A 25555-nucleotide genomic window follows, 5' to 3' on the forward strand; every position below is an offset into this window, starting at 1 on the left:
GAGTACCAAATCTCGGGACTGTCTGACAACGTCCAAGTGCTAGGTACCCAAGCACAGTTTTGTATCAGAATGAACCGTGGTATGATGACAAAACTGCATGAGGTGAATTTTTACAGGAGAGAATTGGAAACCACAAGAAATGGTCTAAGCAAACACACCTCAGATGATATCTTCCTTTTTTAATTATACATCAATGTAAAATAACTTAATGTCCTTGTACGTGGCAGTTACGTGTATACTGATAATAATCAATAAATATTTGTGGCATGTCCAATGTTATTCCTAGGATATTTTAACATATATCTGAAGAAATATTTTTCCTGAAGAACTGATACTTTCCTAATGAGGAAAGAATTCTTGAAACAGTCAATAGAAATTATGGAAAGTCGAAATCAAAAAACAAAGAAAAAAGCTACTGTAATTGTATGTCCGGTTTTGGCGAATTTATGCTGAACAGAGTTTGTGAGAGATTAACTAATGAGTCTTTACTTAAAACAATCTGCGAGATGGGCTTTATAAGAGAGTTGATGTTTTCATACCAGTCTTTAATCTGCGGAGAAATATTAATAATATTGGAAATAATAATATAGGACATCAGAGACCATTGCTAGTTGTGATGTAACACTAAACCGTTATCACTGGATTGCTATAGCGATGGATCAACGGCTAGCTATAAACAATCTGCAATACAAGCTTCTTATAAATAAAATAATAACTATTAAGACCTCAATGACCTGCACAAATTTATACTTTGGACAGCTATAGCAGTATGCATGTCGCATGCAATTAATTACTAAAGAAGTCTAAGCATGCAAAAACACCCAGTGCCATGTACATGCTACACCTGGAGTGCAGACTACATACAGATCAGTGTCACCACAAACTACACACGTGATTCAAATGAAAATCTTAAAAGTGCAATAAAATTGATGAGCAGCCTCACAGATGTTAAGGTCATTCCATCTGAGGCCTTAGACAGTGACCATCGGCTGTTGGTAGCCACCCTGAGAGAGAAAAAAGATAGGAGGGCAACAAATATACAGGAGAAAAGGTTGAAGACATGGATGCTGAAAGAGGATGAACGGAGGACCCAGTACCAGCCACTGATCAGGAAGAAGCTGCCAAAGGAAGATCAGAGAACAGTGGAAGAAGAATGGGGAGATTTTAAGAGGGCTCTAGTTGAGGCAGCTGAGACTGTGTGCGGAAGAACTAGCACAAAGAGGAGAAGTAAGGAAACCCCATGGTGGAACAACATATGTAAAGAGGCAGTACTTCGAAAGAACAAAGCCTTCAGAGAATGGTTCCAGACCCGAACAGAGGAAGCTAGAGTAAAATATAAGGAAAGCAAGAAAGCGGCACAGACCATAGTAAGGGCGGAAAAGAAGAAGTGGATGGAAAAATGGACAAGAATGTTAGAAGAGGACAGTGAAGGGAACAAAAAAGTACTTTACGCCATGGTAAGAAATAAGAGGAACGACAGAAGCGAGTGCCTGAGGATCATGGATAATAATGGAAGAGTTGTGGAGGAAATGCATGAGCTCAAAAAGATTTGGAAGGAGTACTTTGAAGATCTGTTGAATGCCGCCAAGCGGGTAACTAACAGCGATGGAGAGCCTAAGGCAGCAGATGATTATAATAGTGGGGAAATTGATGATCTAACTTGGAATGAAGTGGAAGAAGCCATAAAGAGGATGAAAGGGGGCAAGGCACCAGGTTGGGACGAAGTAACAGTGGATATGATACGAGCAGCAGGAGAAGTAGGAACCCAGTGGCTATACAGAGTGCTGAGGGTGGTGTGGAAGGAGAACAGAATTCCTGAGGATTGGAAGAAAGGAATTATAGTCCCGATCTTCAAGAAAGGGAATAAAAGGAGATGTGAGAACTACAGAGGAATCACCCTGCTATGCCACTGTGGAAAAATCTATGAAAAGATCCTGGAGAAGAGAATAAGAAGCAGTATTAAAAGTAGACTGCAAGAGGAGCAGTATGGTTTCAGACCGGGAAGATCAACAACGGACCTCATATTTGCGGTAAGGCAACTGCAGGAAAGGCACTACGAGTACGGGAAGGACTTAATCATGGCCTTTTTAGATATTGAGAAGGCGTATGACAGTATCTGTAGGGACAAGCTCTGGGATGTGCTGAACGCAAAAGGGATAGATGAAGAGATAACACGAAAAGTCAGAAAAATGTATGAGGGAAGTGAGAGTTGTGTGAAAGTGGGGAGGGAACGCACTGCATGGTTCAAGCTGGAAAATGGGCTGCGACAGGAAAGTGCACTTTCGCCTTTATTGTTTATTATTGTTATGGATGAAATCCTACAGCAAGTATCAGATGCAATTGGAGATCATAAAATGAAAGCAGTGCTTTTTGCCGATGATCTGATGTTATGAGGAAATTGCGAGGAGGTGCAAGAGCAGTTAGATGTATGGGCGGCAACGGCACACAATATGGAATGCATTTCTCTGCAAAGAAAAGTGAAATAATTGTCACAACAAGGAAGAAGAATAGGCCAAGTATGGATATAACATGTGGAGGGGAAAAACTACAAGTGGTAGGGAACTTCAAGTACCTGGGAAGCATGATTGAAAGTAAGGGGGGAAACGCAATGGAAATAAATGAAAGGTGCAGAAAAGCAGGGCAGTTCTACAAATGCATTAGGGGGCTTATTTGGAGCAAGGAGGTGCCACAGAAATCCAAGGGAATTATATACCGAACCTACTTTGTCCCCATATTGGCATACGGAAGTGAGACATGGGTAATGCACAAAAGCGACAAAAGTAGAATACAGGCTAGTGAAATGAAGTTCCAGAGGAGCAGGTCGAGTGTAACAAGACGAGACAGATTGCGAAATGTGTATGTGAGGGAAAGACTAAAGAAGGAACCAGTACAGGACAGGATAGAAAAATCAAGACTGCAGTGGTATGGACACATGAAGAGAATGGATGAGGGAAGAATTCCAAAGAGGATGTTTGATCTGCAACTGGAGGGGAAAAGGCCCAGAGGAAGACCAAGAGATAGATGGGTGAAGGGAGTGAAGGAATGTGTGACGAGAAGAGGAGAGAACTGGACGAAGGTGGAAGAGGGGGAATGGTGGAAAGACAGAACACGATGGAGAGGCTTGTGTTCCCGACAGACCCAGCCAGTGGCTGGAAACTGTCCAAGATGATGATGATGACTATTATCAAAATAACCACTACTTTGGATATTGTTGTTGGTTCAGCACATAATATTGTCCACGATATGCTGTGATCCAATAATGCACCCACAAGATGGGAGCCACGTCAGCTGACTGCCAATATGAGGAATCGTTGCATCAGTGCCTGTGAAGAACTTAAGAAAAACTTCTAGGTTGTAGGTAACGGTTTTCTAGCAACAGGAGATGAAACCTAGGTACATTACCCCAAATGAAAAGATCTAGCAAAGAATAGTGCCTTACACCTTTGTCAGACTCAAAAAAAGTTCTTTACTGAACCACTGGCAGGGAGCCATGCTCTTTTGGGAACTAAATTGGGTAATTTTGGAACATTACATGGAAAGGGAATTAGCGGCGATGAATAATTAATACTCAAATCTACTACAAAATCAACTCTGCCCCACTATCAGCAGGTCAACGCAATACAACAATACTCTTCCATCATATTGCTCATTAAACTGTAGTAACAAAGTTGTTGTTGCTGTTATGGTCTTCAGTCTGAAGATTGGTTTTATGCAGCTCTCCATACTAAATCATCCTGTGCAAGCCTCTTCTTCACTGAATAACTAATGCAATCTACATTCTTCTGAACCTGCTTACTATATTCATCTCTTAGTCTCCCTCTACAATTTTTACCCTTCCCCCACCAGTACTAAATTGGTAATCCCTTGTCATCTCAGAATGTCCTAGCAACCAAACTCTTCTTCTAGTCAGGTTATACCACACTTTTCTTTTCTTCCCAATTCTATTCAGCATCTCCTCACTAGTTACATTATCTACCCATCTAACCTTCAACATCCTTCTCTAGCACCACATTTCAAAGCCTTCTATTCTGTTCTTGCTTTATCTGTTTATAGTCCATGTTTCACTTCCACATATGGCTAATGTCTACACCAATACTTTCAGAAAAGATATCCTGACACTTAAATCTATGATGAAATTACAATTAAATCAATACCATTAGCTGCCAATGGGAATTGATATACATCAATAGGGACAGTTGAAAATGTGTGCCCCGACTACGGCTCGAACCCCGGATCTCCTGCTTACATGGCAGACACCCTATCCATCTGAGCCACCGATGGCACAGAGGATATTGTGACTGCAGGTATTTATCGCTGGCATGTTCCCCGTGAGACACACATTCTCAACTTATAGTCCACACACTACATTCGTAGTCCCCCTGCCATTATACCCATGCCATCTTCATATTGTTAAAGGCTAACTGGCTGATGACCTACTTCAGTGCGGATGCACACAATTTGCCTGAACTCTTATGGGATTTGGTAGATTGTATGCTGCGAATAATGGGTATAATGGCAGGGACACTACGGATGTAGTGTGTGGACTGTAAGTTGAGAATGTGGGTCTCACGGGGAGCATTCTGGCAATAAATCCCTGCAGTCGCACTATCCTCTGTGCCCTCAGTGGCTCAGGATAGAGCGTCTGCCGTGTAAGCAGGAGATCCCAGACCCCGGTCGGGGCACACATTTTCAACTGTCCCCATTTACGTACATCCATGCCCGTCAGCAGCTAATGGTATTAATCTAATTGTAATTTCATTCTAGAGAGCTGCTCGGTCACCAATAGCATCTGTTCTTTCAGACATGTCCGAAAGAACACATGTCATCTTCATATCATTAAAGACTAACCGGCAGATGACCTTTGGAGATGTCCGAAAGAACAGATGCCATCTTCATACTTAAATCTATGTTCAATGTTAACAAGTGATTTTCTTGCCATTGCCAGTATATATTTTATATCCTCTCCACTTTGGCCATCATCTGTCACATTGCTGCCCAAATAGCAAAACTCATCTACTGCCTTCAGTGTCTCACTTCCAAATCTAACTCCTTCAACATCACTTGATTTCATTCCAATATCCTCCTCTCGCTTTTGTTGATATTCAACTTATATTTTCCTTTCAAGACACTGTCCATTCTGTTCAACTGATCTTTGAAGTCCTTTGCTGTCTCCGACAAATACAATATCACCGGAAAAACTCAAAGAAAGTTTTTATTTCTTCTCCCTGAACTTTAAATCCCACTCCAAATTTTTCTTTCATTTCCTTTACTGCTTGTACAATGTACATAATCAATAACATCGGGGATAGGCTACAACCCTTCTCGCTCCCTTCTCAACCAGTGCTTCCCTTTCATGCCCCTTGACTCTTTATAACTGCCATCTGGTTTTTGGACAAGTCATAAACAGCATATTGCTACCTGTGTTTTACCCCTGATACCTTCAGAATTTCAGAGTATTCCTGTCAACATTGTCAAAAACTTTCTCTAAGTCAAAAAATGCTGTAAGCACAGGTTTGGCTGTCCTTAACCTACTTGCAAGAGAAGTCATAGTGTCAGTACTGCCTCACACGTGCCTACATTTCTCTGGAATCCAATGTCGACTCATACCAATTTTTCCATTCTTCTATAAAGAGCTTGTGTCAGCATTTTACATCTGTATCCACATATATACTCTGCAAACCACTGTGAGCTGCATGGCGGATGGTACATCCCATTGTACTAGTTATTAGGGTTTCTTTCCTTCCGTTCACGTATGGAGTGCTGGAAGAATTATTGATTGAATGCCTCTACGCATGCAAAAATTATTCTAATCTTATCCTCATGATCGCAATGTGAGCGATACTTAGGGGGTTGTAGTATATCCCTCGAGTAATCATTTAAAGCTGGTTCATGAAACTTTGTTGATAGACTTTCTCAGGACAGTTTATGTCTGTCTTCAAGAGTCTGCCAGTTCAGTTCCTTCAGCATCTCTGTGGCACTTTCCCACAGATTAAACAAACCTGTGACCATTCGTGCTGCACTTTTCTTTGCAGATTCAATATCTCTTGTTAATCCTATCTGGTATGTGTCCCACACACTTGAGAAATATTCTACAACCAGTCACATGAGTGATTTGTAGGCAATCTCTTTTGTTGACTGATCACACTTCCTCCGTATTCTACCAATAAACCGAAGTCTACCACCTGCTTTACCCATGACTGAATGTATGTGATCATTTCATTTTGCAACAATGACTTACTAAACTGATAGTTCAGTAATTTTCACATCTGTCAGTGCCTGCTTTCTTTTGAATTGGAATTATTACTGTTTATTGAAGTCTGTGGTGGTACCTTCCATTCAGAAAGTGGGTGCACTCAGTCATCCTTTTTTTATTTTAGATTTTATTACGCAAATCCATATTTCGGCAAGTAGCTAGCCATTCTCAATGCAATGTCAGTCACAGTTCTTTGAATGCTACGTACTATTCAAAGAATTGGGACTGACACCCGAACAACAGGGACTAACATGTACTGAGAATAGACAATAGTGCATTGAGAATGGCTAGCTACACACACACACACACACACACACACACACACACACACACACATACACACACAGAGGGCGCCATCAAACACGACAAGACATCTACAAACACAACCAACTCAAACTCCATGCTGTAATGACGTCACACACAACAACATCCTTACGTCATGGGTCAAAGCAGATAGGTGGAATCTGACGCTTCCACTGACCCAAATAATGAAATGAAGAGTATGTTTCATCAATCGGAATGGACGACCATGACCTTATCAAGGTAGAGATACAAAGATAGCGAGAAAAATAGAAAACAGAAGTATGGAGAAAGATTGCTGAGGATACCAATTCCTGTCCAAGGCCGTAACAGTGAAGACTTTAAAAATATATAAGAAATGATGTTTTAGAAACAGGGAATCCATCTTTGGCAACAAAATCAGGAACACATGATTGCACAACATTATTTAACTCTGAGGCAGTAGATTCAAAGCCTTGTGCAGAAAAATTTTTAGTCGACACAATTTGATTGCCCCTCCATACCACCTCCCCCAGTGGTGACACATGGTTCTTGGCCGAGGGCATGCAGTACTGCTTATGGGGAATTCTTTCCTGGAGTTACTCCACAGGAGTGCACCAGCTTTCACCCTCTCCTGGGCCTCACTATCAGCATCAACATGACAATATTATGATTCCAATCATTACAGATGCCTACACTTACATTTAAGATAATTGAGATGTAAGTCCACTCAACAGGTCTTGGTTACAAAAGAATTGTACGAGGCAATGAGCCACTAGAGTTCATTCATTCAAAAAGGGAGCAAGCACGATTTATTAAGATATGATCAATAACTGTGAATTTGTGGTATCTTATAATAAAGTATGGCAGAAACATAAGATAAACTAAGAATACGATTATTAACACATTTTCTGTACAAAACACAATGAGAAACCTTGTTTAAAATGTGAGACATTAACTGACATGTTAAGGCTACACAACAAATTCACTGACAACATAACATAGTTTATTTACTGGTGTCAATCACCCAGTCGGACATTACATGTACAAGAGGTACCTAATCAACTTCATTGTCTTAGGATTCTAAGCTAACAGCGAAATTTATATAGTTCTTACTGTAAATATTCTTGTACTCAAATATAAATTTTTACTGAGGACTGAGTACAAGTACCTAACAGGAAAGCATTGCAGCAAACTGAGCACCGAAATTCTACATTTATATCAACAGTAAAAACAAAATGTGACTGAGAATTTTGAAGCTGAATCATGCTTTCAATAACAAAATATAGTTGTTTTTGCCTTTCCTCATGAATGTGATGACTGATGTAAAGAATGGGAATACGATATGACTGTTGTTAAAGTAATAGTTTTTGTACATATGGGAGAGGACATACACCACCAGAATAAATTTAGGCACCAGTATCATCTCTAATTACTGAGTGAACAATACTGAGGCGCGTCCCAGGTGGCGGACAGGGGGGTCCTCACCAGCTTGCTGGCGGACTTGAGCGAAATAAAATAGCTCTTGTGGACCAAACACACATTCCATCAATTTCATTTTTTACCATCCATAATTCACCCGTCACCCTTCCAGATTACTTCTGGAACTGTGAACCCTGACCTTGGTCAGACAACTGATCATTGATCAGACAATCAAACAAATATGAGGAGCCTTCTACTGAAAGAATCCTCCGGTTTGGACAGTCACGACAAGATTATCCAGGTGAAGACACCATTCGGATATGGTGGGGTGTCACACAGAGGACGAAGGCGAGCCGGAGTGCCTAGTGACGCACTGAATGAACAAACAAACATGCAACATATTCCACATAAGAAGGTGCTAAAATTTAACAAACTAGAAAGATTTTCATATTTTGCAACAGTAAATATTAATTCTTTAATGGAAGTTAGTAAAATGAAACATTTAACAGATGTCTTAGATCAACAGAACATAGTCATCACAGCCCTTAAAGAGTTACGCACTACTGACCAGGCCTCAATTAAATGAGGAGGATATCGACTCTATAAGGGATCACCAGTAGAAAGGGTAATAGAAAATGTTCCCCAATTTGGTGTGGGTTTCTTGGTACATAATAGAAAATGGGAGTCCACTGAGGATTTTTCATCCAATTCCTGAGCATTGAAATTCTATACTTAAATCAACACTACAAATAAAATGCGATTGAGAATTTTGAAGCTGAATCATACTCACAATAACAAAATATAGTTGTCTTTGCCTCTCCTCACGAATGTGATGACTGATGTAAAGAACGGCATGGCATTGTTAACAGTTACGGCGGAAAACCAAAGATACACACTGATAAATATTTATGCTCCAACTAATGTTAAAAATAGAACTGACAAGGATGGGACGGGAAAATCCTGGGATGAACTTGATCAACTAGTAAGGACCGTACTGTAGACTAACAATAAAATTCTGCTTAGAGACTGTAATGTGAAGATAGGACAAGAGAAGAAATTTCGAGGTGTGATGGGACAATGGCCAGCGCATTAACTTACAAACAAGAACGGGGAACAGTTAATTTAATTTTGTATTACAAATGGATTGGTTTTGAAGACAACAAGGTTTAAGAGAAGACCATATAAGTTAATTGTGGTGTCACCGCCAGACACCACACTTGCTAGGTGGTAGCCTTTAAATCGGCCGCGGTCCGTTAGTATACGTCGGACCCGCATGTCGCCACTATCCGTGATTGCAGACCGAGCGCCGCCACACGGCAGGTCTAGAGACACTTCCTAGCACTCGCGCCAGTTGTACAACCAACTTTGCTAGCGATGGTTCACTGACAAAATACGCTCTCATTTGCCGAGACTATAGTTAGCATAGCCTTCAGCTACGTCATTTGCTACGACCTAGCAAGGCGCCATTACCAGTTACTATTGATGCTGTAAAACATGTACCGTCAAGAGCGATGTTCACCATTTATGGATTAAAGTGAAGTATTCCACAGCTACGTCCTTTCTTGCTAGTCTAATTTCCTTGACCTGTTCCAGACCTCACACCAGCCTGCGTGAGCTAAAACGCGTGCCTTTAGGCTTCCTCTCATAGTGGGTTGGCTCTCTTGCCAATCCACAACATTAATAACATGGAAATGCCCTAACACCAAGCTAGGAGAGTTCCAGATAGATCATGCAGCCACGGATCAGAAATTCCATAATGAAATCTATAATGTTAAAGCGCTGCATGAGTCGATGTTGATTCAGACCACTATATTTCAAAAAGTTAAATCAAACTGACACCTAAATGAAAAAGCAAACCTCAAAAGTTAGATACAAAGAGAACATATGACCCTAGTTATATCATGAAAGATCAAGAATAGGCTACGTTTAAGTGACAATCTAGAAGCAACCGTCAATCGATTAAAAGCCTTGGCTGCAGAAGTAGCTCCTTTACAGGAATGCAAGAAACATGCTTGGTGGAATGAGGAATGTGGTGTAGCAATTAAACATATACATAAGACCTGGTTAAATGAGCAACAAAAGAGAACTGAAAGCTCCAGGGATGAATTAATAAATGCTAGACGTTCAACTGCCAAAGAAATTAGAAGGGTCAAAAGGCAATTTCATAAGGACTCGCTAAAATCTATTGAGGATGCTTTCAATCACCACAAGACAAGAGATTACTATCAGAGATTCAAACAGTACCAGTCAAAGTACACACCCCACCTACTCTTATGATGAAGGATACGAACAGAAAGGTAGCACATAGCAATTATGACAATTAAATGATATTTAAACAGTTACTAAATAGTGTGGAACCTGAACATAATTTGGAATTTGACCCCTATCCACGAAACAAAACATATTTAGGAAGAGTTACACCACCACATCCAGATGAAGTACAAGCAGCAATTAACTCACTTTGCAATTATAAAGCAGTAGGTGAGAACCAACTAGTGGCAGAACTTTGGAAATGTACATTTAACTATTCTGAACTTACACATCTTACTGACATTTGGAATACTGAGAAGTTGCCAGAGAAATGGAATGTTGCAATAATTCATCCACTACATAAACAAGGAGACAGATTGGATCCAACTAATTATAGGGATTTATCCATGCTGGATATTACTTACAAATTTTTTTCCAAGGTTCTGTATCTCAGAATTCATGAACAGCTTGATGGTGAACTAGGCAAATATCAAGGAGGCTTTCATGCAGGAAAAAGCTTTCCTGATCAAATTATTAGTCTCAAGTGGATAATGAAACATCAAAGTGTCAGGAACAAGAAGCTAGTGATCACCTTTGTTGATTTAAAAAGCTTATGATAATAGGCATCATGAATCTCTACTGTCAATTCTTAAAGAATTTGGTTTACATCAGAAACTCGTGGACCTCACTGCAGTCACCCTTTAAAATATCAAAGCTAGAGTAAGGTTCAGAAATGAATTCTCTGAACCTTTTGAGATTTATACTGGCCTTCGACAAGGTGATGGATTGTGTCCGTTATTGTTCAATTGTGAGCTGGAGAAAATCATCCACGAATGGAACAAGATATGCCCACCATCTGTTAAGATTGGAAGAAAGATTTGACTTAACTCCCTTGCATTTGCAAATGATTTGGCACTGTTAGCAAACAATACTGATGAAGCAAAGGTTCAGACAGAACAACTAGAATGATTAGTGGTAAAGGTTAAATTGCAAATTTTGTTTGAGAAAACAGATATGACACCCAGCTTCCCAGTTGACATCCCATATCATACTCCAAAAATGATCAAAAAATTAAATAGTAAAAAAGTTTAAATATCTTGGTGAGATTATTACCTGGAATGCTAATGAAAGAGCATAAACAGATAGTAGAACATTAAAACTAAAGGGAGTGCAGAGAACCACAGGCCAACCTACAAAAAACAATCTCTCTCAATGAATGTTACATTTAAACAGTACTCCTCCATCGTTAAACTGGAAGTAACATATGCAAGTGAAACACTACTCCAAATTAAATACTCAAGCAACAACTGACAAATTGCAGAAAGTTGATTGAAGAATACTCCAAACAATTATCTGTAAAAAACAGCAAGTTAATGGGCAGTGGAGACTTTTGCCCAATTCAGTAGTATATAAAGAAAGTGAATCGGTTATTGATACAATGTGGAAAAGACGGATTGCATTTCTCGGTCACATATCTCGCCTACCAAATATTAGAATCTTGAAACAACTTTTTAACTACTTCTGGAACAGTGAAAGAAAAACATCTGGTTTAAAGAAGTACAAAGTGATCTGGATGAATTCAACATCACCACACACAAAATTAAACACAGAGAAGAGAAACTGCTTTTGAAGAACAAATACACACGGCTGACACTCAACCCATCAGAACGGAAGAAGTGTCATATCTGCAGAAGAACGAGCAGCCAGATTATAGCGGAATTTTGGGAAACGAAGAAATTGCTGACTGCTAAGACATAAACTTAATCATTGTAGACTCTGTTGTATTATGTCTGATTTTAGTGCTTCAATGTGGGTGTAAACTATGTAAAGTAATAAATAAACAAGGCTTTAAGAGTGGTCGGCAGGTGTCAGTATTCTAAATACAAAACATAAATCATACGTTTGGTTTATAACAGTAAATGACAATATTTGATACATTCTAGATATCATTTAATTTTGATGTATAAACAGTACTCTTACTTTTTCAAATCGTAAATCGTTATCCTGTTTCCTACTGGGCTAACAACCGAGTCACCGTCCGGTGTAAACAATAGATTGCCTTTCCTGTACACTGTTCCAAGTAAGTTGGAAAACTGAAATAAAGAAATTACATCGCTGATGGGTTGCTACGTCCAGTGTCAAATAAACACAAAAACATGATCTTATTAATTTACAATGTACACTCATCAATCTGTCAAAGACAAAAGATACGAATTACATTACCTTGTAACAGAACTTCATGTCGATTTGAAAAAATGAAAATATTTCTATCTATACTTCTGCTACAAACTCCAAATCCCACATGGGAACTTCAAATACAACCGCAATCCGCTTCGTCTTTGTTATTGTACAATCAAAGATTCAAGAACTTCTGCAAGGGGGCGCAGGGCAAAGATTCAATATTTGACTATCGTCCTGCGGAGAGAAATATATTTGTAATATGCAGAACAAGAAATATTTTTATGTCTATCTTATTGAAATTTAAGTTAAAGAAAAATACATTGAACCCCGTTAGTTCAACATAAATTTCATTATTTAGTCGGCGAGCCTACAATGTGACGTCATAGCAGTATTTCCAACGGCAGTTCCTATTCGCTAACTGCAGAGGGCTGAAACAGCTCTCGACCAATAGACATTGAGTACACAAATGCGGTGAGCCAGAAAAGTTCAACCCATCACATGATCCATACCACTGTGTAGGCCATATTTGACAGAGGCTGAGTAGTGTGGTGTAGTGCGTGTGGAGTCTGGTGGGTGATTGTTCAGAAAATACTCAGCAAAAATGGCGTTAGGAGAAGATCGTCCAATCTACGGCCCTTTCTTTGGAGTAATGGGGGCTGCATCTGCAATAATTTTCAGCTGTGAGTAATCTACCTTAATACGTATTGATTGGTGAATGTTAGATGATGAAATGTATTACCATAATACTGTAGTCCTGTTCGCAAGAATGAGATAGCTTCTCGGTAGATAAACCCACAGGTTAGGGGAAAACACTCTCCCTCGATCCCTAAGATATGATAGAAATCTATCTCTTAAATAGCCGCACATGCTTTAAGGGTGCTATCTTCATAGATCGGGGCCCGACGCAAAGGATGAGTGGGCTAAGATTATTAACGCTTTTGTGTGTGTAAAATAACGCTCCCACTACAGTTTTCCCCCCTGTAATACAAAAGGGGCGTGTTGGATACATAGTGTTATTTCAGTGTTTTCACAAGGGTTCGGTGGGATTTTGAAATATGTTGAATTTGTTTTTAGCTCTGGGAGCAGCATACGGAACTGCGAAGTCCGGTACGGGTATTGCAGCGATGTCTGTAATGCGACCAGAGCTGATTATGAAGTCTATAATCCCCGTTGTCATGGCTGGTATCATCGCAATTTACGGCTTGGTCGTAGCAGTATTGATAGCAGGAGCTCTTGAGGAGCCCGCCAGCTACACTTTATTTAAGTAAGTAGTTAGAAATTAGACTGGCTAAAGATTTCTTGTAAATATTCTTTACTGACAAACTTCATGTCTTCCAGGGGATTTGTCCACTTGGGGGCAGGATTGGCCGTCGGATTTAGCGGGCTGGCAGCAGGATTTGCTATCGGCATCGTAGGCGATGCTGGAGTTAGAGGAACTGCTCAACAACCACGTCTGTTTGTAGGAATGATTTTGATTCTCATTTTCGCTGAGGTGTTAGGTCTTTATGGACTTATTGTCGCTATCTACTTGTATACCAAATAAATTGCCCTTTGGTAAACGTGTTTCCATCAGTCATCTGCATGAAAGATTTTGTTCGTGGAAGTCATCTTATTGTGAATCATGCCTTCATTGTGAGTTGACTTCCTACAGCAGCCACCTCGTTTACAATTTGACACTTGGATGAAAAGTAGCACAATGTATGTAATGTGGCATATTTCGAAATTAGGCAGTTTGGTGCTTCAGTTTGAAAGAAGCAGCAGTTCGTTAACCCATAAATCATCGGATAATTTTGTTACTTTGTATATACTCTATGAAAACCTTTTTTTTTTGAAACTGTTTGATGTATATAACTGTTGAAACTGCACAATCGTTTTGTTTAAAACTGTGCTCGTATCAAAAGTTGTAGAGATTTTTTTTGCAAAAAGCTGCAGTGTTTTACATGGGCATGTTAATTATTTGGTGCAAAATGGTATTAATGTTATCGACTTTGAAAAAATTGAATAAATAAATTGTGGTGTCTTTAGTCAGGGTGTGAAATAGCATAGAATCATTAAGACTCAGTGAACGCGGTTTACATTCCATTAAGTCATTAGGTGTTAATTTATCGTCACTGACATTGCCAGGGAAGACAGTTACTTGAGGCAATTTGTACATGCTGAAGGACCTGTGATATTATTTTACTTATTGGTCCCTGGTAGTTTAAAAGTTCAGTATTTATATTGGACACAAATTCTGCCCCAGTTATTGATGCTGGTGTAGTATTTGTGGCAACTGATATGGCATGTTCTATGAGAAAGGTCACCAGAGGAAAATTGTGCCTGCCCAAGTAATCTTTCTTTGATATGCAGACGTTGTTTGAATCTCCACTATACATTAAGCATATGTGTGAATATGTAGTATAGTGTGTGTGTGTGTGTGTGTGTGTGTGTGTGTGTGTGTGTGTGTCTCAGAATGATATAGTCAATGAATTGTATGTATAGGTAGTGTAATTTCAAACTGCATCTTATTTGTACATGTTGGTAATAGTGAAAATGTATTTAACTTGGGTGAAGGCTGAACATTTTCATTCCAGTAGTTGAGATTAGATTTTTTTGAATGTAAATAAATCAAGATTTCCTTGTAAAGTGCCCTTTTTAATTTTTGTGTAATTGGAGCCATATGGTCTTTTTTTTTCCAAAGTAAAGCCTTCAAAATCCCTGTTCAGAGCAGTTAAGATTTTAGCATTGTACAATAGTGTTAAATTGAGACAGCATTGGGAATTGTGTATGTGACAATGCTTACTAAAAACATTAGCAACTTTGTATGAAAGTGTGAGCCGTTAAATATTGGATACCTAACTGTTGTGTAAATACAGACTACTTGGAATTTAAACTGCCTTCATTTAACTCTCCTTTTCTACATGTTTTGAAGTAACTGTTAGCATTTTTTCACCGTACTTCTGTGGCTGCCTGGAATGGAAATGGGAATGACAAGGGTGACAGTTACACTTTCAGATCAGCCATGTAACTGAAAATCTTTTGTAAAGACCAGTGGCAAAGCATTGCTGCATTACTATTTTGAGTTTTTGCAAGCAGTGGTTTTTATTGTATTCATTCTGATGACACTCTAACCTTAATACATTTTGTCAAAATATTGAATACATTAAAATTAGATAGAAACTCACCTGAAAACATAGTAAACCAAGCTGTTAGATTCCTTTGTATTGCAAGTTGTTGGTATTCTGCATCTACTTTTTGTACAATTGGTAAGTTTCTGATTAATTAAAATGATCATGAGTTACTTGTAGGCAGAAAAGATGGTACATTGTCCACATGTCAGGTTTGTGTTCATAATTGAGGGCAAGACACATTGCATAAAACTCTCAAATATTAGTCTAAGTAGCAGTGATTGCTAAGGTGTAATTCTCAGCCCATAAAGTCAAATGAATTGTACAACTGGAAATAAATTGTTATAAAACCAGGTCTGTAATTTGCTAAAACATTAACTGCAAGTTGCTTTACTATAAACTAAAAATGTTACTTGTGTCTAGTTTTTAAGTATTCAATTAAGTGATGTCAGGATCCACATGAAAAGCCAGGGTTTACTTCTCTGCTGACACTTCCATTAACCATGGCCTAATTCCCAGTAAACTGTTACTGCCAAAGATGTCATGTTACGTGATGAGGATCATCAAGTTTTAGTTAATTGTTGGATTGTCTATACAGAATTTGGTTGTGTGCTTAGTGTATAAAATTGAGGAAATACGTCTTGCTATAGTGGGAAGTCTGTATGGGCAGCATCACAAAGAACACAGGGTAGTCACAGATGTGAAGATTTAAATATTATAAAAGCAGTTGATCAGAATTTGTAGACAGGCTGTGGAATGAGGAAAGTAATTGATAACATTCTCAAATAACAAATATTACTGTGTTGCTTAGGCAGAAGTCTAAAAGATGGTTTCATGACTCAGTTCAGGAGTTGCATTTCAATGTGTGGATTGTTTTATCTTTTGTTAGGATCTTAGTTTCAAAGAATAGGCTTCTGTTTGGAGGACATAAATGTAATTTCAGCAATAGCCTGCAATTTATAATGCCTGTATTAAACTGTTAAAGATTTAAGTAGAAAGTCTATGATCACACACCATTAAGCAAGGTACCCCCACTGTCACATTTGTAGTCTTAATATTAAAACTTTAACAGTGTAATATGGTCCTAAATATATTTCTACCACTTAAAGATGGAGTGTTAAAGAATTTCCTTAGTTTATAACATATGCCCTCCCCCAAAGTGAAGATTTTGGTCAGTTTTGCCATAATTATAAAGTGCAAATGTGACTTCACTTTATCACATTCATGAAACCTGTTAATTACCAGCATTTTACTGGTAACAACAATCAGTGATAGATCATGCTGTCCAAACACTGGTTGTTAAATGTGCCAGTGGGTCCCATTCAGCAGCAGATCTGTTGTACACTGTAATATCTTGTGTATACTCTGTAGAAAAAATGAAATTGCTTTTCCCTCCAACTGCTTGTTAGTAAATTGACTGTACTACATGGCAGCTTCTGGGCAAGGTTGTCAGTTGGGTGTCATGGGTACTGAGCCTAGAAAATTTATGAAATGACAGTTGGTCTTGTATCTGTAACATTGAGAATTTAAGACTATCAGAATAACAGTTCAGATCCTTATTGGCTATACAGATTAAATTTTTTTGTAGTTTCCCCAAACATTGTTATTGTAGATGCTGCGATGTTTCATTTTATTTGGATTTGGCCAGTTTCCTTCCCCCATTCAGAACCAGCTCTGTATCTCTAATGGGCTTGACACTGGCATGTTAAAACATATTCTGGTCACACTTTTGCAGGCTTGAAGCTTATATTTGATTCATGTTTTCTCTGAATGAAAATAGCCACAAAATTCCATAATTGTTTGTCCATTTCATTAGGCTAATTGTGAATCAAAATGATAGTGTGCAGTATAGTCTAGTTTTGAAAGTGACACAGGTTTTGGCCTTAAGGATAGGCATATTGTTAGAGTAGACATTGCATCAGTATTTGAAGTAAAACTTTAACTTGGAAGGAAAAATGTGATTTGTTGCACTTTCCTTAGGTTTAAGTATAGGATGAATGTTGAAATATGAACTGACACCTTTATGTAGCAAAGGGCTGACAATACCATTCTTATCCCACTAGTATAAAGATAACTGTTCAGTGCCCAAGGTGTAGGAGTAGCTCTAAAATTGGTCTGAATCCTGATATGTTACTACCAGTGTTGAAAAATTTGCAGTTGCATATGTAAAAATGCTATGAAGAGAATGCTGAGCATCATTGCTTGAATATTGAGGGGTTCTAAAGTGAGGTAAAAACTAATCCACTTTGGTTAAAGGTTGGATTCTCTTCAGCTCATGAGTTACATTCCTAATGACTGATGCATTGTTTACAAACATGAGAGGTTGACAGTATTCAGAAGTTTTCAGTTGGAGTGTAATATAACCTTGATCATTGGGTGACTTTATTTAAATGAGAAATTGTGAACCCATGTCTTGTGAGCCACAGTATTAGTTTTTACAGTAGATTGATACAGCACAGCTACTACATAAAACTGTACAATCAAAACTATGCTGCTGGTTAAGTTCACTAATTTGTTGCTTAAATATGTATAGAGGCAACAAACATCTTGATATCAATGTCTCAGCATATGCTGGAAAATCTTATCTGTGTTCTTATATATATGCACTCAAGCAATTGAATAACACTCTAATAAGTAGTGTTCAGCACCCGCTTTAGCTCTGCTGCTGCTGCTGCTGGAGGCACCGTTTGGGAATGATTTTTATCCCATGGCAGCTCGGCCGCTGCGTGGTTTGAGACAGGACCAAGGACGAAACGACAAAAGCTGCAGCTTCGGGTGGAAAGCTGAGCCGACGACCACTCCAAACCCCATCCCCCGCCCACGCTATTAAGTGCTAGATCTGAGTAAAGTGCGTATCATAATTACTAGCGAAACCTGACACAGTTAACATGTAATAGGAAAAAGGGAGGCGAGACGCTTGGGGTAAGAGCAATTCCCTGATGGCGTCCGGGTGTGCTCAGGACTGAAGTCAGCTGTTCAGGAAGAGGAGAGCCAAAGCACTTAGATTCCCAAGAGGCACTCATCTCCCTTCGGGGTCATAGTACCGTGCCATTGTCATTTGAGAAACGTGTGAACACATTTTGTCCAGGAGGTTTTTCCCATGCGTAGAGCACCCAATGGCGTTGTTGCTTGACTGTGGCCCATACTAGCTGGAGTCTGAGATACATTTTTCTACGCATCCTTGAACCTTGATCTGACTGCGCATTAAAAAATAACTTTCCCTTAATTATTTCCATTTAACAGTTGTCTGTACATGAAAGTAAATCAGTATTTACAAAATTACACCTATTACAGTAAATGCGCAAGAGTAATGAAGCAATTCACACAAAGCAAATCAGGCCCGAAAATGACGTTATGGGGTTGATTACTAAGACTATGCCGGGCACGGAAACCGGATACAGTTGAGGGTTGCCTATCTAATGGTTTCCAGGGCAACAAAGTGATGTTACTCATATACTGAAAATAGTGATAGAATTTAAAATCCTGACATCTATTCAGAGGTATAGTCTTATGTGTAAAACACAAGACAAATATTAGTTATAAACTGTCTCTTGAGGTAGCGCAATTCATAGCGCGCCAATACCCAGACTGTGTGTGTGTGTGTGTGTCCCTTAGCGGTTTGCAGCAAATCTTAGGTATAATTTCACAAAATAATGAAAGGTTATCGCTTACATTTTCGCAGTTAATGCTATAAAACTGCCGCCTAGCCATGATGTGTTCACTTCTATTTGCAACGCATTTTTGCAGACAGTCTCGACATTTACCAGCGATCGTACCTGCACAAAACTATCATTGTACGGGACATAGTTCGGGAAACGTTTAGATGTGAGGGAAAACAGCTTTTACTTGAAACGGAGTGAAAATTGCCGTAATATACTCACCCTAAAACCTAATGAGGAAATTTGATACTTTGTCCGTCTTAGTTGCATGAATATACAATTGTCGCTTCAGTGGTTATCACCACTTTCGAGCTGACATGCCCATTCTCAAACCACACGCGTTTTTAACTGTGACTAGTCACACGATGCCAGAACATACGAATAGCTTCTGTATAGAAAGTCAAACTGTGAGCAACAAGTACTCTCATTGATAAGTTAGACTACGTGTCTGTCGAATCTGAATGACAGAAAATAAAACTATCAAATTTCTGTACTAAACAATTGCGGACCTACCATCCCAAGGCAGCATGCTTCGAAGCAGTAAGTTTGAACATATCAGACCTTTTGTAAAGTTTTCTACGCTTACGTATTTATCGTCAAATATTTAACGCGTTAACTCATTTGTAATCAGAAGTGAGAATTAACACGTCCACTGCCGAACGCTGAGGTTTCGCCGCCAGGCGAGGCACACGGCTGAGGCTGTTCTGCTGTGACTGGCGGCGTCCACGCGGCAGTCGACGTGTTAAGAGTTGGGGGTTTACTGGTTATTTCTTTAAGCGAGTCGTGCAGAAGATAGAGGGAAATCAACGGGGGGGGGGATCAAAATCTTACTGACGAGAGACGATGTTAGTGACAGTAGAATTCGAAGGAATCTGTTGTAGGGTAAACAGATATATCCCCCTCATCCCATTCGTTGTTTTCCCGTATAAATTGTCAATATTTTTCTGTCAGTGCATCACGGAGAGATTTACTACTGAAACTTCGGGACAGCACTTTTCAGGAGTCAAACATATTACTTTCCCCTGACATGCATCTCGCATATTGACCACGAGGAGAAAATTCGAGCCAATGTAGAGCCTTACCGACAATCGTGTTTCCCACGCACTATCCGCGAGTGGAACAGGCTTGGAGGGGTCAGATAGTGGGTACCGAAAGTACCCTCCGCCACACACGATTAGGTGGCTTACTAAGTATAATGTAGATAGCGTTGAAATATAGCACCGAAACTTTCGGGTGGTAAGATGTAAGAGGAAAACGTTTATAAACTACTTGGGTTTCTTAAACGCTTGCTGCACCATCGAAGTAGCAGGTGCTACCTTAAAAGCGACACACATTCGCCTGAGACTTACTGTTTGCAGTTCATAAATGTCTGTCGAAGACGGAATGGTGGAAATTTCGTTCATGCATTTAAGGAATGTTGGAGCAAGGTGTTCTACCTGGAAAATGGAACGAATTTGCAGAGAGAAATTTCGCAACTGGCATCAATGTGGAGAACCCTTGTTCAAGCCACAGAGATGGCAAAGTTTCTCTCCACAAGCGTTCACACAGTAGAATCTGAGACGTTGTTGTACGTACACGTGTAAGAATTCTATAGAGAGACTATTTCCTTATGTCAAAGAACTCATGTTACTAATCGCTGTTGTCAGTATTATTTTAACTTTAAAGGGTTTGGATGCCCTTTTCACTAGCTCGCGTAATTTGACATAGTGGCAAGATTCAAATGTAGAAGCTACTTACAATGTTCACTGACGGTCAAGCAAGAAGAAATGATACTATCGTAGTGAGCCACATTGTTGTTCCTTGGGCACGTGAAGCTAACTGAATTCTCGGCCGTTACTGGGAGATCTAGAGAATGCTGGTTCAAGGCCAATAAGACAAGTATTAGTTAGAAACTGCGTGTTTGTGTCGAGACAGCGTAACACGGCGCGCAAATACCCAAAATATATTCATCCAGTATTTGAGACTGAGAGCCCTTAGTGAATTCCAACAAACTTTACACACAGTTTCAAACCTTTGCGTTACTCTCATGATCTTGCTGATTCCCTCCCCCACCCACACGCGAATGGTGAAATGCAAAAAATTTCTCTTGCTACATTTCCGATTTTCGTGCAGTGAAACTTGAGCATCAGGCATGACGTTTTATTACTTCTTTGGTACCGACTCTATTCGTAACACAGTTTGCAGACAGTATTAACATATATCACTGAATGTACCTGCAAAATTTTATTATTATATGACACACAGTTCAGGAGATATTGTGGCCTCATAAACATTGAGATGCGTGAAAAGCTAGCTTTTGCTTGAAATGGGGCGCAAATTACCCAGACTATATTCATCCAGTGTTAAATAATAAGAGCACTTAGCGACTCCCACAGAAACTTAAGAATGATTTCAAGCGTCGAGACGCTGCAGCACTCCCTATTTCTAATTTATTTTACCGATAAAATTTAATAATTCTTTCTTTATACTTGTACAGTACGTAATCATTAATCTTAGTGTGTAACAGTGCGCTGAAGTTCCAGCGGCGTGGTATTTGGCTGTTGCGCACATGCTCACATGTAGCCCAGTCAATGAAGATAAACTGTCAAATAGGAGAAAAAAATAATTTTTGTACACTGCTAGGAGGAAGTGTCATGAACAACATACCGGTACTAATAATCCCTACTGTTGGGATTAATGCGGGGGTGGGGGTCGTTCCAAGGTCACTTTTAAAATTTTTCTTGAAAAACTCTAAACCCGAGGTTCCTAGCGATAGTGTTTCCTAGTACAAAATTAAACTAAATTAAATTCCGGTTCATTTTTTCTCTGACTAGTAGTTTCGCGTTGAAGGAGATGGAAAAATCGCAGATATTAAAAATAGTGTTTAAATGGTATAAAATTGTTTACTGTTAAATGAAGTGGGGTAACGAAAAATATTAGTGTGTACACGTGTAAGTGCAGCGGAGCCATATTAAGGGACAAATTGTGTTCAGGTCGCCGGATTGTAGTTATGTACTTCCCTCCTTATAGGTCTTACGAGCGAGCAGGTCATTTCCCACTCTTATCCACCCCATTAAACCACAAAGAGCAACGTGCGATATCAGTCGCTGGCAACGCAGTGCACAGACATGTCCGGGGGTGTTTATTTTCCACAAACTGCATTGACACTGCCTGGAATACAGATATGAAATAACTAACGAAACTCATACGGACAGAATCTACGTAAAGTTCTGCATCACTGTTCTCCACTGCTAGAGGGAATATTGATTCTTTGTCACCCTTTACATTAGCTGTAGCGTTTTCCGGGAAAGACAACTCCCCCTCCCCCCCCCCCCCCTCCCCCACACAACGGGTGCGTCTCGATTTTCATTTTGCAGACACATTATGCCTCCCCATCATTCCTCTGTGAGTTGACAAAATGACTTCGTTCGCGTTTATATGGTAGAATTGTTTAGAGTTTATCAAATGAATACTTATTTGCAGTTATTAAGTGAGCTGTATAATTTAAAAGTCAACTGTCTACCACAGTGAAGAGCCTGTCCCAAGCGTAACTTGGTGTCAATATTTATCAACAATGTCGACTTCATAGTCTCCGTTATCACTGACTGGAATACTTCCCACAGCGTGATGGGTATCGTCTCTCCCAACAGCTGATGAGCCACAGAGACTTAAATTTTCTGCCTCTACAACATAAGTAGGTCACCTAGGTTTTATGGTACTTCTTACCTTTCGACGTAAGTCAAGCAATGTGTTACTGCAGTTTACTGTTCTAGACTTCAAAATGATGAGTTCAGTTCCATAAAACTTATTCACACCTACCTTGGAGGGTACACTATGCATGTGTGGTAAGTGGCTCTTCTGAGTGCAGCCCACTATAAAAGTGGCAGGAATTCCTGAATGGAAGAGATTTATGCACTTTACAAGCAACACAGTTAATGATGAGAGAAGTGCAGTGCCGTTCTGGTCATTCATGAACTCACCACCAAATGACAACAACAGATTACACGGTTGTGCAATAGTGTCAACTTCGGACAGCCGCAAGGTGCCACATTTACCAGTCCAGCCCTTTACTCGCCACAACTACGTAGGTCACTGACAGTATCATACTTACAAATTATACACTTCTCAGCCGTTGTTTGCTGGAGTGTATTTTATTCGTGGAGGTATGTTCGTCTATGCAACTAACTGAAGGCAGTTTGTTTATTGCCATACGCGTTTCGCTTGTTATACTTGTGAAGCATCTTCTGTGGCCTGTAATACATATTTCTTTTTATACATATAATAAACGTATTATGTGGTAATTACGTTACTGTTACATTTTGTCGTGTTTTTCTCTTGTTTTTAGGTTAGACTCAACTTTTGAAGTACAAATTTCGTGATGTGAAATTATCGTTGGGTGTACTTAGGATTTCTGGCGCTGTTAGCCCATATGTGTGGTTCTGGAGATGTGTTCATTAGTCTCCATGCTCCAGTTGACTGCTTTCCGGTGTACTTTCACTCGCATTTGATTCAAAACAAACACACACACACACACACACACACACACACACACACACACACACAAAATGTGCGTTTATTACATGTATAAAAAGAAGCGTGTATTACAGGCCACTGAAGATGCTTAAAAATAATAGAAGCTAAACGCGTGTTGCAATAAACAAACGGAACGAGAGGTCCTTGGTTCAGGTCCTCCTTCCAGTGAAAATTTTAATTTGTTATTTTCAGTTTATGTGACAAACTCTTATGTTTTCATCACTTTCTTGGGAGTTTTCTCTATCGATCTGTGTTCAGTTTTTCAAGGCCTATCCACTGTGCCAGCTTACAACTAAATCTGAGGGGGGGTGTGATGGGGAGGTTTCCTTGTCAGCAACGTGGAAACTGTTAACGTAGGGAACGAATGGGACAATTTTTTGTATAAAATTGAATGCAGTTTAATTTTATACGGGGGAACATTTTAGCTAGACGCCCCGATTTTCGAGACATTGAAGAACAACGAAAAAAATGGTCTTCATACTCCCACTCCCCCAGCGTTTTTAGTATGTTCACTACTTTCTCTCTCCCCCTCTCCCCCTGTACAAAAGTTCGCGACTGCACCATTTCTTTCCCCTATTATTCTTTCGTTGACTGACTAGGAGCTGCATGCGATGAAGAGGGAGAACTGTCGCTTTTGCAGTGCCGACCCTAATACTGGTGCGGGGGGAAGGTAGTCTTCTTTTTTTACCTTGTGTGTTCTGTTTAACCTTGTACCATTATTGTGAATGATATAACGTATGTAATTAGATTATCATCATCCTACTTCCAACAACTGTCTAATTTTTTCGGTTCTGTTGTTTCAAGGGAAAGTTCAATTATGGCCTTGCGTCCCCAGGAAGTAAGTTCTGTAAGCGAACTTCAAAAGCTTCAATTTTCACAGCTCTCTCCGCTTGAGAAAGACGCACTTAAGAACAGAGGTCATTCAATATCTAATGTCATAATACCTCGCCCAGGCACAGGCAACAAAGTAAATTTTATTCGTAGCTGTAATTCTGAATGTCTTGAACGGAATATTTGGTTTTGCGGCTGTGAAGTAAAAATATGCATTGTTTCACTTTACTGTCTGGAGGTGGTGTAATGTGGAAAAAAATATTATTTTAAATAAGATAAACTAAAATTGTGAGAAATCAAAGAAGCTCGCAGATAATGTAGTAAAACTGTCACTTTTAGGAACCATTAGTATCAAGGAGAAGCTTAATGAGGCATACAGACTTTAAACTAATGAGCAAGATATAGAGATGAAAAAGAACCGTGTTATTTGGTCCATAATAGACTTCATGTTCTGCGAACATTTTGAAACTCCCATACATACTCAAGATGAAAAAAAAAAGATTCGGTAAATAAAGAGGTATTTAGAGGATTAGTATGACGGACGATCAAAAGGTTTCCGTTCGAAGGCCGCCCAGTCCAGATTTGGTATGCCAATGAGGAGGCAAAATCACCGTGAGCATTGAGGAAAACATCCAACCGACGCTCCAGGTTGAAGATACCCGCTTGGTAAAACACTTGTCGTGCTGCGTGAAGTTCGTGACTGCTTGCTGCGCACCGTCATCCGTTAGCAATCGTCGACCATTAAAGACCTTTCTTGGCGGACCGAAGGCGTGATAATGGCATGGGGAGAGATCAGCCAAAGCCTTGCAGACAAACAAAAATTACGCGAAGCGAAATGTAGTGTGAAGAGGGCTATGCGAGAGGCGTTCAATGAATTCGAAAGTAAAGTTCTATATACTGACTTGGCAGAAAATTCTAAGAAATGTTGGTCTTATGTCAAAGCGGTAGGTGGATCAAAACAAAATGTCCAGACACTCTGTGACCAAAATGGTACTGAAACAGAGGATAACAGACTAAAGGCCGAAACACTGAATGTCTTTTTCCAAAGCTGTTTCACAGAG

The 25555-nt window shown here is 39.5% G+C and overlaps 2 protein-coding genes across 2 annotated transcripts in view; one reads left to right on the forward strand and one right to left on the reverse strand.

Annotated features, from left to right (window-relative positions):
* LOC126412810 (periodic tryptophan protein 2 homolog) overlaps positions 1 to 12552 on the reverse strand; it is a 117721-nt gene extending 105169 nt beyond the window's left edge. The window contains exons 1-2 of the mRNA XM_050082593.1: positions 12428 to 12552; positions 12185 to 12297 (exon numbers count right to left, since the gene is read on the reverse strand). Of these exons, the coding sequence (XP_049938550.1) occupies positions 12185 to 12297; positions 12428 to 12445 (131 nt within the window). The 5' untranslated portion in view covers positions 12446 to 12552. The remainder of the gene's footprint in view (positions 1 to 12184; positions 12298 to 12427) is intronic.
* Positions 12553 to 12865: 313 nt separating this feature from the next.
* On the forward strand, positions 12866 to 15257 carry LOC126412812 (V-type proton ATPase 16 kDa proteolipid subunit c). The gene is made up of 3 exons (XM_050082595.1): positions 12866 to 13065; positions 13460 to 13649; positions 13724 to 15257. Exons 1-3 carry the CDS (start codon positions 12987 to 12989, stop codon positions 13926 to 13928), a joined length of 474 nt encoding a protein of 157 aa, XP_049938552.1. The 5' UTR covers positions 12866 to 12986; the 3' UTR covers positions 13929 to 15257.
* The last annotated feature ends 10298 nt before the right edge of the window (positions 15258 to 25555 follow it).

This window comes from Schistocerca serialis, chromosome 7, assembly GCF_023864345.2.
Source record: "Schistocerca serialis cubense isolate TAMUIC-IGC-003099 chromosome 7, iqSchSeri2.2, whole genome shotgun sequence".
Taxonomy (NCBI): domain Eukaryota; kingdom Metazoa; phylum Arthropoda; class Insecta; order Orthoptera; family Acrididae; genus Schistocerca; species Schistocerca serialis.